Source organism: Physella acuta, unplaced genomic scaffold (assembly GCF_028476545.2).
Source record: "Physella acuta isolate Inbredline_101_S28 unplaced genomic scaffold, ASM2847654v3 ptg000644l, whole genome shotgun sequence".
In the NCBI taxonomy this organism is placed as follows: Eukaryota; Metazoa; Mollusca; class Gastropoda; family Physidae; genus Physella; species Physella acuta.
This window is the reverse complement of record NW_026732163.1, coordinates 88,743-105,529: the sequence shown is the minus strand read 5'-3', so window position 1 is coordinate 105,529 and position 16,787 is coordinate 88,743. Positions and strand designations below refer to the sequence as shown.

Genomic DNA, 16,787 nt, shown 5'->3' with positions numbered 1-16,787 from the left:
AACAACCACTGCTGTTCTTAGATCTCAGCCAATCTGGGTAGCATGTTATGCACTTTATGACCCTCATGGTCCAGCAGGGAAGTGATCAGACACTTACCGATGCTTCCCTTTAAAATTTCTTTCCCAGTCCCCACCTGTTTCTAGCCCATCATAGAAGTTCATATCTTTGTAGGTAACATGGATTACTGTTCTCAGCCCAGCAGGGATGGTATGTTATGTCATTAATGGCCATCATGGTCGAGCAGGGTGGAGACCATAGAGGACTCAGTACAGTACCACTAACCTCCCCTCAAACTTATTACCTCCATGCTACTCCACACCCAGCCCCCACTTGTTTCTAACCCTTCATACTGCTCTTAGATCTCAGCCAACCAGAGATAGCACCACTTATGTAATTTATTACCCTCAGGGCCCAGCAGGGAAACAAAAGGGAAATCAGTAACATTGATCTGCTTCTAAATTTAACTAAACTCAGTCCAGTATCAGATACATAGTACTGTCATTAGAAAAATAGTAGGTAGGCCTAAGTAATTTATTAAAGCCTTCTACAACAAAAATATCAACTACTTTTAAAACTTAAGTGGAATATTCTATATGTAAGTCTAATTATACAATCTATCTCAATTATCTGATTTTTTTCGATTGCTAAATAAAATTATTAGAATCTAGAGCTAAATTCTAGATCTTAGAGTCAATTAAATTGTCTAGTTTTAGGCATATTTTTTATTTATTAATTATTGGTATATTATGAATCGAATATAGGTCTAAATTTTGTAATTAAATTTAAATTTATTTTGTAATTAAATTTAATTAATTTTGTAATTAAATTTAAATTTAATTTTAATAAGTAGATTTTATATTCTATTTTTACCTAGCGTAGCCAGTCACTCTAAATCTAGAATCGGTTTCTTTTACAACATGATTAGATTTAGAGCTAGATTCTAGATCTAAGTATTAAATAAATACTCCAATTAAATTGTACTTTTACTTTTGACTTTGGTCTATTGCTATTAATATTAATGAAGGCCGAGCTTATTTGTTTTATTAACAGTTGTCTTTTGTTAATTAAAATGAAGTTTACTGAACGATCCGTGACGTCATATGCAAGGACTCGATTGTTTATCCAGGCAACTGACCTAATATAAATCCAACTAATTGTGCGTCGATTAATCCAGCTCACAGGCCTAATGTTAAGGGGATATACGCATAAAAAATCACCAAAACCTTGATTTTTTAATCAAAATATTTTTGGATACTTTGAAATACCATTTTTCTGACCCCATTAAGTAATTTTTTTTTCAAATCTTACAAGCTCTCTGTGACAAGTTTTTTTATCCGTCATCATATTGTATTTGGCATATCCGGACAGCTGAATTTCTCTTGTATTTGATAATCTCATTTTCCATCATCTCTGAAACACCCCAAGCTTACAATCTGCTTTACAAATAAACACAGACATGGTATTTTCGAGACCTAATTTTGTTAAATTTTGCTGTTTTTCTCAGTTTGCAATTTTTAACACTAAAAAGCCTACTACATTTTTATGTATTAAACAATGCCCACCTTATTTTTAGTAAACGTTATTCATGCACAAATAACACCTTTGTCACGAGGGAATTGTTATGGCTTTCATAAAAAAAAGTTTATGGTAAATAATATGCAACTTTTGAAATTTTGGCGTACTAAAAAGGATGCGATTTTTCTGACCTTGTAGAACTATTAGTTCTACCAACAAGTTGTCGTGACAAAAGTTTTTATACTGAAATATAAGCCGTGTAAATTTGATTGATATAAGTACATAATAATATATTTATAAAATTTCGCCTACCAAACTTAAATTATAATGTTCACAATAAAATAGACTAAATTACCATTTTTGTTTTCCGAAATTAGAGAAAAATTTGACAGGAACATGCGCATACATGCGCATACAATGTAATACTTACATGTGAAATTTGAACGGTTCTCAAGTTTTTGCCTTTGAGATACTGAAAGTATAGAAAGTACCATGTCTTGTTACCGGAAGTCCGGTAGTTTTGTTCTGAAATTCGATACAGTACCTATTAATGAAATTTCGTCAACATAACTGAAACGTTGTTCCCATACACACAGAAGGACAAACATAATAAACTGCAAAACTAAATTTTCCCTACCAAGGGAGGTGTAAACGTCGAGATTTGTTAATTTATAGATTTCGATTTTTCACACCATTACAATACTTTCTCTATACGTCGTATATGAGAAAAGTAAAAATGGACATAATATGAAACCAATGAATGACAAAAAAAAGAAGAGATCGTTTTATACAAATGAACAAGCAACAACTTAACGAATATTCAAGACGAAATATGCAGTAGCAAAAGTTCACCAAACATTTGAAATCTATGTAGGCCAAAGTATTTTAAGCTAAGTTTTCTCGAAAAGTAAAACTGATAATTTGGCTGCATAGCGATATGCAATAAACTAGGTTGAGCATAATTATGGTACTGAGATAAGTTGTCTGCCCCAGATTGTAAGACATCTAGCAGATAAGCAAGTTTAGAGGTCCGAAATCCGACCAAAAAATATTATGTTTTTCAACCACCTAGATGGTGATTTTGTGAAAAAAAAACAAATCTTCCATAGCATTAAATGTTCTAAAGTATGTAATAAAGCGTGTTGCATAATACGATTTCATTACTTATTGGTCTTTTAAAATCAGTTTTATAGGTGTACCCCTAAATTTCATTTAAAACGTTTTATTTTTTTAAATAAGATAAACTAAAGAAATACATAGCTATATAAAGGAATTTATTCAAAATTAATAATGTAAATTATGTAATATGTAAAAAAAAATCTTATAAATAAAACGAACACGCGAAAACATAACACACATCATGCTTTAGTGTTTTTATATAGGCCTACTTTTGACCGATGATATATATATATATATATATATATATATATATATATATATATATATATATATATATATATATATATATATATATATATATATATATATATATATATATGAATATATATATATATATGAATATATATATATATATATATATATATATTTATATATATATATATATATATATATATATATATATATATATATATATATATATATATATATATATATATATGTATGTATGTATGTGTATGCGTATGCGTATGTGTATGTGGATGAATTGGTTCTATCAAAATATACTTAGTAATTCAATACCCTAATTGCGAGTTTAATTTGAATAGCTGGTGATAGGTGTGGTATTTACCACTGATCACAGAGCCGATAATTTGATTTGTTCTTTAATCGATGTTTGCAGACGAAGAGATGCCTAGAAGAAACTCTGGTTAAGATTATCTGACTAGAGTAGATAAGATAAACATTATCTGAATACGGGAACAAGGGAGGTAAGGTTACAATTATCTTAGGATAGACAAGGGAGGTAATGTTAAGATTATCTGAATAGACAGGGTAGGTAAGGTTAAAGGAAGCTGGGGAGGTTAGGTTATAGGGAAAGGGTTATGTTACATACGTTTTTATTTATTTTGTTACCTCCCTTTTATGCGTGTTACAAAACCAAGTCATTCCCAACTATAAATGTTTGTAATTTTTGTACATTTTTTGATACTATTTCTTTATATAATATTAACATTCCGAATCAACAAACGATAAAATGTTAAAGCTGGCTCGTTTACTCTTGAAGAAAGGAGATTCAGAATGGTAGAAAGAGATACCCACCTCAACCCCCCCCCCAACACACACACACACACACTCCCCCCCCCCCACTCAACCGGACTGGCGGATAGGTAGCGTGCCCTCATTGCCAAGTGTCAATTTTATGTCATGGAAAGTTTTGGAATGATAGATCAGTATGTGATTACAGAGACAATTCTCCCACGGTCGTTTCTATTTCTGTCCATGGATGGCTACAATGTGAACTTTTGACTCCGCAGCACACTAAACTAAGCAGTGAAGAGAAACCTAGTTTGCACACCTTATTTTAATCTAGTTCTTATGCCATTTTATTTTTTCCCTTTGATTTTTATATATGCAATTGATGTTCATTGTTCATGTCTTTGATGCTGTGTAAAATCTATCAAATATATTATTATTACTGATTTAAATGTTTAAAACAATTGAATTAATTAAAAAAAATCTACCCCTCCTCTCTCCCCCTCTATCCACTTTACCCTCAGACATGATAACCCCACAATCCCTTTAACTGTTCCAACGACCCCACCACCCACCGCAACATCAATATCCAGAACTTATTTAAAGTTCTAAATCTTGTCTCTTTCCTCTCATCTTTCACACAGCAACCTTTTGAAAACTCAATGCGACCACTACAACACCCTTTCAACTAGTCAACTTAAGTTGTTTCCCTACATATAAAATGCTTCACTGTCCCATTGACCCTCTGAAAAATTTCCTTTCCTCTCCCCACCCAGACTTCTGACACTTTCATTTGACCTTCACCCCTTTTACTGTCATCCTTTGCAATTTTTTTATAATCAAATACATGACATCATGTAAATATTCATTATGTACATTTGCAAAACCTTTCGTTTTCATTTGATGTTCAAAATTATGTTAAAAATTTGATGTTGATGTACTTGTTTAATTGCAAATAAAAGTATTAAAAAAAGAGAAAGAAAAAAAAAAAAAAAAAAAAAAAAACCAAAAACAAAACAAAACAGACTATTAGTGGTCACTTAAAAAAAAACAAACAAAAAAACAACAAACAAAACAACATTAGAACAATAACACACAGCATGATTGAAATACTTCGCGCTAATATGAAAACCTACACGAAAGTCTGTGACCTATTAGAAAATCTTTGCCTACCAGAATAACTGTGATATAAAGTCAGTGACCTACTAGAAAGTGTGACCTTTACTCTATGACCATCCAGAAAGTCTATGACCTACCAGAAAGTCTATGACCTACCAGAAAGTCTGTGACCTACCAGAAAGTCTATGACCTACCAGAAAGTCTATGACCGACCAGAAAGCCTATGACCTACCAGAAAGTCTATGACCGACCAGAAAGCCTATGACCTACCAGAAAGTCTATGACCGACCAGAAAGTCTATGACCTACCAGAAAGTCTATGACCGACCAGAAAGTCTATGACCTACCAGAAAGTGTGACCTAAAGTCTATGACCTACCAGAAAGTCTATGACCGACCAGAAAGTCTATGACCTACCAGAAAGTGTGACCTAAAGTCTATGACCTACCAGAAAGTCTATGACCTACCAGAAAGTGTGACCTAAAGTCTATGACCTACCAGAAAGTCGTTGTGTGGTCGTGTAGAATGACGTCGTCGACCCTAAAGTGCTATTTAAAACAAGTTCGTCAACGTCACCGTCTGGGATGTCACTGACGATTTCTCTGGCGGTGCCCACAATCACACAACACATCAACACATCAACACATCAACACATCAACACATCAACACATCAACACATCAACGCATCAACGCCCAGTAGAAAAACGTCAACAGTTGGCCGACCTGCAATGTGTTGGTCGACCTTAGTTGCTCACGAGAATAATTTAACAGTTCACCAACCAGCTAATTAACATAAACATGAGAACACTAGGCGTAACACACAGCAGGACTAGCCTTATGTGGCACCTTATGTGGTACCACACCTAATCCTTTAATCTACCCCACGCAGACAGCAGGACTAGCCTTATGTGGCACCTTATGTGGTACCACACCTAATCCTTTAATCTACCCCACGCAGACAGCAGGACTAGCCTTATGTGGCACCTTATGTGGTACCACACCTAATCCTTTAATCTACCCCACGCAGACAGCAGGACTAGCCTTATGTGGCACCACACCTAATCTTTTAATCTACCCCAAGCATAAAAAAGTACGACTCACCAGGATCTGCGACTTCTGTGACGTCAACAAACATACCAGCGTATAGAGCACACTGGGCACAAGCGGGATGGCCAAGGGCACTACGACGGACGTCTCTCAGGCGTACACAAGGCCACCTGGAATACATTGTTTACACTTACGGTACCAGCTACAAACACTGTAACTTTAAGTACCAGCTACATTTATTCAAGACCAATTAATATATAATCAGAGGTGAAACGATTAAATTTTATAGATTTTACGCCTGTAAAACTTGAAACAGGTTTGACTTAGGAAATTATTTTTTAATAATAAAAGGGCAAAGGTCAAGGCATTATAGTCAGTCAATCGTATGGTTCATCAGTCATCCAGTTAGTCATTAGACACTCAGTCATTTGGTAGTCAAGTCGGTTAATTGGAAATTCATTAAGGTCAGTTAAAAGGATCTGGTGGCTACAAAAGATGCGATTGGAGTTTTATGAATACTGCTTAAATAGTTTTTTATATAGTCTATTTGATATAAAGTTGGATAAGCCACGATATTTGTGTTCGTTTTTAATTAGTTGTAGCTCTTGTGAGCTGTGTGATTTTATATGTAAGAAGTACAAACAGCTGCCGGCTTTTTTGTGACAAATAAATGCCGGCAAATTGCCGTGAAAAAAAAAATTGCCTGTTGACGAAAACCAAGGTGCAGGTTGTTGTTCTGGCGATAACATGGTACTGTCCATGTAACCACGATAACATGGTACTGTCCATCTAACCAAGATAAGATGGTACTGTCCATCTAACCACGATAACATGGTACTGTCCATCTAACCACGATAACACGGTACTGTCCATGTAACCACGATAACAAGGTACTGTCCATCTAACCACGATAACATAGTACTGTCCTTCTAACCACGATAACAAGGTACTGTCCATCTAACCACGATAACATGGTACTGTCCTTCTAACCACGATAACAAAGTACTGTCCATCTAACCAAGATAACATGGTACTGTCCTTCTAACCACGTAACATGGTACTGTCCTTCTAACCACGATATTATGGTACTGTCCACCTAAACACGATAATAAGTTACTGTCGTTCTAACCACGATAACACGGTACTGTCCATCTAACCACGATAACATGGTACTGTCCATGTAACCACGATATCATGGTACTGTCCATATAACCACGATAACATGGTACTGTCCATCTAATCACGATAACATGGTACTGTCCTCTAACTAATAACATAGTACTGTCCTTCTAACCACGATAACATGGTACTGACCTTCTAACACAGATAACACAGTACTGTCCTTCTAACCACGATAACATAGTACTGTCCTTCTAACCACTTACCATAGTACTGTCCTTCTAACCACGATAACAAGGTACTGTCGTTCTAACCACGATATTATGGTACTGTCCATCTAACCAAGATAACATGGTACTGTCCATCTAACCACGATAACATGGTACTGTCCATCTAACCACGATAACATGGCACTGTCCATGTAACCACGATAACATGGTACTGTCCATCTAACCAAGATAACATGGTACTGTCCATCTAACTAATAAAATGGGACTGTCAATCTAACCACGATAACATGGTACTGTCCATCTAACGAAGATAATATGATATCGCCATCTAACTAATAACATGGTACTGTCCATCTAACCACGATAACATGGTACTGTCCATCTAACCACGATAACATGGTACTGTCCATCTAACTTATAACATGGTACTGTCCATCTAACCACGATAACACGGTACTGTCCATCTAACCACGATAACATGGTACTGTCCATCTAACCAAGATAACATAGTACTGTCCTTCTAACCACGATAACATGGTACTGTCAATCTAACCAAGATAACATGGTACTGTCCTTCTAACCACGATAACATGGTACTGTCCTTCTAACCACGATAACAAAGTACTGTCCATCTAACCAAGATAACATAGTACTGTCCTTCTAACCACGATAACAAGGTACTGTCCATCTAACTACGATAACATGGTACTGTCCTTCTAACCACGATAACATAGTACTGTCCATCTAACCACGATAACATGGTACTGTCCATCTAACCAAGATAACATAGTACTGTCCTTCTAACCACGATAACATGGTACTGTCCATCTAACATTGTACTGCCCATCTAACCAAGATAACATGGTACTGTCCTTCTAACCACGATAACAAAGTACTGTCCATCTAACCAAGATAACATAGTACTGTCCTTCTAACCACGATAACAAGGTACTGTCCATCTAACTACGATAACATGGTACTGTCCTTCTAACCACGATAACATAGTACTGTCCATCTAACCACGATAACATGGTACTGTCCATCTAACCAAGATAACATAGTACTGTCCTTCTAACCACGATAACATGGTACTGTCCATCTAACATTGTACTGCCCATCTAACCAAGATAACATGGTACTGTCCTTCTAACCACGATAACAAGGTACTGTCCATCTAACTACGATAACATGGTACTGTCCTTCTAACCACGATAACATAGTACTGTCCATCTAACCACGATAACATGGTACTGTCCATCTAACCAAGATAACATAGTACTGTCCTTCTAACCACGATAACATGGTACTGTCCATCTAACATTGTACTGCCCATCTAACCAAGATAACATGGTACTGTCCTTCTAACCACGATAACATGGTAATGTCCATCTAACTAATAACATGGTACTTTCCATCTAACCACGATAACACGGTAATGTCCATCTAACTAATAACAGGACTGTCAATCTAACCACGATAATACGGTACCATCCATGTAACCACGATATTATGGTACCGTCCATGTAACTACCATTACAGGACCAGAAGCAGTTAAACGTGAACCAGCAACAGCCATAGTTAAACTTGGACCAGCAACAGCCGTAGTTAAACGTGAACCAGCAACAGCCGTAGTTAAACGTGAACCAGCAACAGCCGTAGTTAAACGTGGAGCAGCAACAGCCGTAGTTAAACTTGAACCAGCAACAGCCGTAGTTAAACGTGGAGCAGCGATTGAACAATGGGAGCCGCCAAAAGTCGCATTTAAATCAGGGAGCCGGCAAAACCGTGACTGAACTATGAAGCCGGCAAACCCGTGACTTATTACGAAGCGGCAACGGCCGTGCTTGAAGTCCGCCCTTAGTGAACTTCGAACTTTAACCCGTTTAATCGATTTACTATCATTCATACTTGTGCTGTATATAGGTGTCGTGCTTCGTGCGGGCCCATACCACGTCAGAACATTTTACGCCTGAGTTCACAAGACCAAATTTTTACCGTAGTCCTACTAAAAAACTGGACAGTAGTATTATGGTATAACTTGAGACGTCAAAGCCATATTTATTTCTATGAAAATTTTCCACTGAGTATTCGAGTAAAATATACATTTATTATTTAGCAATATATCATTGCAGTATTATTTAACTTTAAGGTATAGTAAAATAAAATTAAAATGATGGAGCAATCTGGAACATCTTGGCATTTAACAGCGTTCAGACGACAACTTAAGAAATTATCTATTCTGCTGACATATTTTTCAAACCAAACATTCTGTAAACCTATTAGTTAAAAGCAGTTTAATTTTCAGTTTTTTATATTCATTCGCCAAATTTAGTTATTCGATTCGACTCTCTCTGTGCATAATTTCGGTTTTGAAATTTGTATCGATTTTTATTTCGTGTGTACCAAGCTTTTCACTCTTAGTTTTCTTGAAACATCTAAAAATAGCTTCTTCATGAAAGCAAATCAAAATGGCTGAGGAAGACACTTCGAAATATTTTAGAGGTAAATGGGTAAATCGTTTCTATTTTTTTTTATTTAAAAAAATAACAAAACAATATAATACAAAACTAACAGATCTGCTAGTGAAATTATTTGATTCTATTAGGCTCGCACTATGTATGTGTTATTCTAGTGCGAATAGAGCTAAATGAATCGTTGCAAGTGCTATGTCAAGTTGGCGCAGGTATTACATCAAAGTAACTGTTTCATATTGATTAAATATTTTAGGTTAACTATTTATGATGTCACCGGGTATTACTTCTAACATTACTATAAATTTGAAACGGTTTGATTTGATTACATTGAATTTTAGCTATAAAGTAATAGAATAAATTATTTATTATAGTATTCTTATTAAGATTAAGGGGAGTACCAAAAGTAATTAAATTTACATAGTATGAATTGTTTTGAATTTTTTATTAAATAAAAGAATATTTCAATCGTCCTAAATGTTTAAATAAAATAAAATAACATTTTTATCGACCTAAATGTTTGAATTAAAAAAAAGAGTATTTCTATATAAATTTCGCCCTAAATATTTGAGTTTAATCAAAATGCCATCACCTTATCCAGGTGTCCATGAGGTAGAAACTATAGAACCGGGAGACTTTGAAGCCAATACGACAGCCACGAACAGCAACTGCAGGAAAAATCCTGGACATACAAATTTTATTCCCGTCAAAGATTTTTCTATGGCTCATCTCCCGGCGGAGTGTAAAGACGATGACGTGTTTCAATTGATCAAAGTGTTGTCCGACATGACAGTCAGGATAAAGGTCAAATGTGTCAGTGCCGAACGACCAGATTTCATACCTGGAACCAGTGACCCGTATCCGTTATCAGAGCATAAAGGGTCAACCACTATGGGTACAGGAACAGGGAAGCTGGACGACCTGACGATGTACAGGGAACAAGCAAAAAGTACATTAGACATATACTGCCCGTGTTCAGGGTGTGTTGGGTCTAATAAAAAAACCAATCATTGGGGGAAATTTGAGGTGATCACGGCAAGACACGTCGTGTACGATGACGTAGAGGCTGCAAAAACGACGTGTACCTTTTGGCATGATGATAAGCAAAGCTCCACTGTAGAGCTCAAATTGTGGAAAATTGATCAGCCCAGTACGAACGAGGATTGGGTGCGTCTGTATATTCCAGTGTGTGACGTTAATCTCCTGGAGAAACTCAAATCTTTGCTGGCACGCCATTTGGATCTATGGCAGACCGTCAATGACAAATACGAGAAAAAGGAAAATAATATCACGTTTATCGTATCTCATCCACATGGTAATTTCAAGAAAATTTCGATCGGAAAATGGACCGTTAAAAAATATGTTGAATACGGAAACACAAAATATGCTTACACCACGCCCACATGTCCAGGCAGCAGCGGCGCTTACATTTACAGATTGGGCAGTTTGTTGACATTACACACTCACAGTGGGAGTAACAAATGGGGCAATTACTGCGGCGTTGATTGTAATTAGATGGACACTAATGACCTCACACACTCTGGGAGTAACGAATGGGGTAATTACTGCGGCGTTGATTGTAATTAGATGGACACTAGTTAGACCTTACACACATTTCCAGTTTGTCTACACAGACATCTATACATTTATGTAAACACACAAATACACATATTAAAACACACACACAATTCAAAAGGTGACAACTGCAAAAATTGTTTCTAAATATAACAACAGGTGACGTTCAAAATGTTAAAAACATCTGCACTTACCTGCACTATCTATCTATATCTATCTATCTATCTATCTATATATATATATATATATATATATATATATATATATATATATATATATATATATATATATATATATATATATATATATATATATATATATATAGTACTGTTTTAATTTATTAGTTGAGTGCAGTTTTTGTGCTTTGTAGTTATAGAAGTATTTATTAATACTTCGTCAACAATGTGTGTTGTTAGATCCTGCAAATTATTTTTTCAAACTTTTTTTAGATGATTTTATTAGCAGTTTAAATTAAAGTGTGATTTTAAGCTAAAAGAACAGGATTAAAAGTGTACATGACTTTTAGAAATGCCACTTAATTTACTTCATTTGATGTAAATTGATATTGTATAATTTATCATTTCCTGCACTCATTTTTCTTATGTTTCGTTTAACGTACTATTATATTTAATTCACGATTGTTAAATTAGTTTTAAGTGTCAATAAAGCAAGAGTTACCTCCATTTTCTCATCTTTTCTTATTTCACATACATGTCGAAATGTCACTTCCCGTGCATCGTGTTATACACATTTAGAAATTTACTACACTACCTGTCATCCTTTGGATAAGTGTTGGTTTCGGCGGTCATCCATAAATGACATCACGTCAGTCACTTATCGTCATAAAAAACCCAGACCCCCCCATTCAAAAAGATGTCACACTTCAAACGTTTTTCTCTTTTAAAAACACCGATTTCGGCTGAGCATGGGTCTGACCACACTATCCCTTCATATGCTGAGGTCTCAAAAACAGGTCAATTCTACTTCACCTGCCCAGTGTCCCCACAACTCAGACATGTTTTTGCTTCACCTGCCCTGTATCCCACCAAGTTCCGATAGGCAACTTTATCATTTACTTCTAAAAACTTTTTTTTTTAACTTTGCTCTGTTTTGTCTCGAACCCGTGCCACCCCCAAGCTATCTGGGCTCGTAAGATCAGTCATATATTTATTTCTATATTTTATTTTTAGTCTGCGTAAGAAACTTTATTTACGCGAATAGGCTATCGTATTATTTCAAATTAAATTTTTTTACCAAATTAGCCAATTAAAAAACCAAACAAACAAAGATTTATATAAAATAATTAAGGCCTTAAATAAATTAGTGTATAGATTCTAGATCAAGATCAAGCTAGATCTAGATTCTAGGTGTAGAATTTACGTTTTAAGTCTAGATTACGTTATTTCTAGTTTTTCCGTAACTCTAGATCTAGATATCTAGATTCAAGATCTAGGACCTAGATATGGATAAATCCCAAGTATTCTCGAATTAGATGATGCTTGAAGCTAAAAAGCAAAGATTCATATAAAATATTTAAGGACTAACATAGTTTAATAAAGAAACTCAATAATTTATTGTGATTTTATAATGGTTTAATTTTAAACTAATTAATTTCGGTTGGACATAGATTCTACATTTTAGATCTAGGATTGACTTTGTCTTAGTCCGACAGCTGTTCTCAAGATCTAGGGAAAATGTATACTCAAATTAGAAACTCTGTTGAAAATTGTTAATAGTGTTGATAAAAATAGCAAACGGACGTATCGTAAAAGCTTTTGAATGGGCAACAAAATCTTCGATGAAAGCCGCCATTATTGTTATAAAAAGTAAATAAATAATGTGACGTCACTATAAGTAAAGTCATTGTTCGGAACTTTAATAATTAATGTGGTTAATCTACCAATGAATATATCAATAACTTAATTAAAGTGTTTAAATTATTTTGTGATTAACGGTTTGGTCAAAAAGAACATTGTTCTCTACCTAATTGCGTATTTTACAGCTCTACACATAGTGCAGATTTTCTCCAATACCAAAAAAATAAAATAAAAAATAAATAACAAACAAAAAAAAAAAACAAATAAATATACAAACACGTAAACAAACTTGAGTTTTAGTAGTATACTAGACTACCCATTATCTAGTTAGATAACTGTTGGTTTCGGGGGGTCATCCATAAATGACATCACGTCTGTCAGCACTTATCATCCCAAAATAACCAGACCCCACATTCAAAAAGACGTTTTTTATATAAAAAAAAACTCTACTAAACTCTACTTCACCTGCCCAGTGCCCCGCTAAGTCTCAGACATGTTTGTATTTAAAAAAACAAACGATTCCGGCCGGGCATGGCTCTGACCACAATATCCCTTCATATGCTGAGAACATAGAAACAGGTGAACTCTACTTTACCTGCCCTGTGCCCCGCGAGGTCCTGATAGTCAACCTTATCATTCACATATAGGCCTTAAAAAAATAATTGAAAACATTGTTGTAAAAAGAAAATCAATCTTTTTACTATTACTAAATTCATTGTTCTAAACTTTTAGAATTAGTGTGGTTAATCTACCAATGAATATATCAATAAATTAATTAACGGCTTTAAATTAGTTTGTAATTAACAGTGTGTTTAAGAAAGAACAATATTTACCACCCAAAATCCTATTTTACAATTCTACACATAATGCAGATTCTCCCCAATAACAAATAAAAAAAAAAAAAAAAAAAAAAACAAAAAAAAAAATGAGTTATCAAACGTCACTATTCAGTCAAAGTTTAGCCATTGTTCTAAAACTTTAAAATTAAAGTGGTTAATCTACCTATGAATAAATCAATAAATTAATTAACGTCTTTAAATAAATGTGTGATTAACAGTTTGTCTGCAATCAAACATTATTCTCTACCTACACACTATTTTACAGCCCCCCCCCCCCCCCCATATAGAGCAGTTTCCTTACAGTACCAAATCAGACAAACAAACAAATATTCAAACATGTAAACAAAGTTGAGTTTTAGTAGTTGATGATAGATAGATAGTTAGATAAACAAAAACGCAATTTTTTGTGAAAACACAATTATCAAAGCCTGAAGGTTTTTAAGAAATAAGGAAAGGACGAAACGCGCTTTCCGGAGACTAGATATCGCTTAAACTTGATAGGAAATTATTTTACTTTTGACTTAGTTTTTAGACTCCCCATGACCTCTCCCAACTCTCCACAAAACATTGTACCACCATTTAATTAAATATTTAAATTTTCAGGTTTAGAAAAATTGAAATTATTCGTTTTGAATAAAGTCTATATAAGTAAGCCATTTTAAAAGCTTTTATTTAACTCACTGTCTCTGTCTAGATCGAAACGGCCAAGCGAAATTACAGACACTTCTAACTGACATATAGGGTTCGTAATTGGTACGTGGGTCAAGACATGAAGACAATGCATCATAACATTCAATTTGACTTATATGGTCGCCTGATTAATTTGTTATGAATTAATTAAAAATTTGACCAAATTAATAGGCAGTCCTATCCAACTACTCCACACGCGTCATCAAATTCAGTATGTGCGCAATGGTTTTTAGTCATGTAACTCTATTGTAAATAAAACATGTAAAGTACTAACAAAAATTTCATAAAAAACAATTAAATAACAAACTTTTATGTAGTAATGCACAAAATAGTAGAAAATAAATTACAGACTACTATTTAAATAACTATGAAGAAGAGCGTGTGTCTCTTCCTAAACATTAGTAAAGGTATCCAATTGATACTAAAGTGACCCACGCTTTTAGTTATTTAAATAGTAGTCTATCATTTATTTTCTACTTTTTAGTGTATTAGTATATAAAAGCTTGTTATTAAAACGTTTTTTATTAAAAAAATTTTAATAGTAAAAATACATCTCTGAAAGAAATATTTTTATTGTAATCTTTATCGGTCATAACAAGCCAATGTCGGAAACTGTAGTTACAATTCAAAATTGAACATGGTAAACGGACAATTTCAATTGCATGTCAGAAGGAGGGGGGGGGGGGGGGAAGTTCTTTAATAATGTTTCTTTATTACGTTTTAAAACAATATTTTTTTTATTACTCTCATTAATCAACACAATAGACGTGAAAAGTTCAATAGAAATCGGTCCGGTAAAGGTGGTAGAAATTTCGCTCACAATAAACACATACACACACAACGCACACACGCACTAACACATATTTAATTATGTGTGGGTGTGTGTGAAACAAATAATTAGTATTTTACATCCAAGACCTAAAGTCTCATATGTCTATCTGTTTTGACGATTCCCGTGGTTGGAACTTCCTGAGCCACTTCTGCTGGGCCACAAAGACCAGGAAGGTCTCGCGGTATCTGGAGCTCATCCTGTAGTAAACGATAACGTTGACGCTCGAGCTGATGCACTCGAGCATGTAGGCGAAGCTCAGACACAGGATGGTCAGGTCAAACTTGCTGCCTCTGATGCTCAGCTCCGGTTCCAGACTGACCACTGACAGCACCGCGGACTGAGGCAGCAGACAGACGATGAAGATAATGGAGACCACCATTAAGGATAGAACAGTTTTTTTCTCCCTGTTGGAAATGCCCTCGCATTTGACAGATCTGGTGTTAGTGACGGAGCTTCGCCACGCAGACCTGGCTTTAAGCTTCCATGTGATGACCACGTTACTGAGGATGATGATGAAGAACGTGAAATACGGTACGAACATATCCGTGATTAAATACGAAATACCAAAAACATTGTATGGGTTTTCCCGAAAAACCATCGCGAGTTTTGTAGAGTTTGAATCAGGGAAGAAAACCCAATCTAAGTAGGCCACATAGTAAACGGGCAGCATGTCCAGAAGGGTGACGACAAAAATGACGCACAGGAAATAAATGGTGAATTTCCTGGTTATGAGCTGCTTGACCTTGAGAGGGATGAGCACGCACAGGCATCTTTCAAAAGCTGCGAAAGCCGTGATGAACCCACACACCCGCACACAATAGTTGTGCGGGTAGAAGACGACCATGTGCACGACCTCCAGGTGGACGATGGGCAGATCTGACGTCAGGAACCAGGGATTTGCCACCACAGCTAACACCTGGCTGGCGAACAAAGCGCCGAGGTCACAGATAGCTAAAGCAATGAGAGTGATGTTGATGCTGTCGTCGAATCCTTGTTTAGAGAAGATGATGATGTTGATGACGTTTCCGATGATACCGAAGATGCTAATTAACATGACGAGGATTAAACAATTAATGGTAAGAAATATCTCGGTGATTAAGGACATGGGCGGGTGTACTTTTCGTCATAAATCCACTAAATCATCGATTTCCCACTTTTACTTCATCTATACAGAAAAACCATCGTTGAATCTAAAAATGACATTGTTATGACCCTAAAAACAGTATTTATTTATAAAAAACCGGGTTCAAAGTAGTGTGTACAGGGTCATTTGTTATTTTTTTGGTAAAAATAGCCATTTTTCGACCTAGAAAAGTACTATTAGGCTTCACGGAAACCTAATGTGTTTCATATCAATGGAAAGGCCGTGACCTCCTTTCTTTA

At 35.2% G+C, this 16,787-nt stretch overlaps 2 protein-coding genes across 2 annotated transcripts; one reads left to right on the top strand and one right to left on the bottom strand.

The window, feature by feature from the left end:
• The first annotated feature begins 9,648 nt into the window (after positions 1-9,648).
• On the top strand, positions 9,649-11,415 carry LOC131948425 (uncharacterized). Its single transcript, XM_059310030.1, has 2 exons — positions 9,649-9,682; positions 10,253-11,415. Exons 1-2 carry the CDS (start codon positions 9,649-9,651, stop codon positions 11,164-11,166), a joined length of 948 nt encoding a protein of 315 aa, XP_059166013.1. The 3' UTR covers positions 11,167-11,415.
• A 4,083-nt stretch (positions 11,416-15,498) lies between these two features.
• LOC131948424 (neuropeptides capa receptor-like) lies at positions 15,499-16,458 on the bottom strand. Its single transcript, XM_059310029.1, has one exon. It carries the CDS (start codon positions 16,456-16,458, stop codon positions 15,499-15,501), a length of 960 nt encoding a protein of 319 aa, XP_059166012.1.
• Positions 16,459-16,787: the final 329 nt, after the last annotated feature.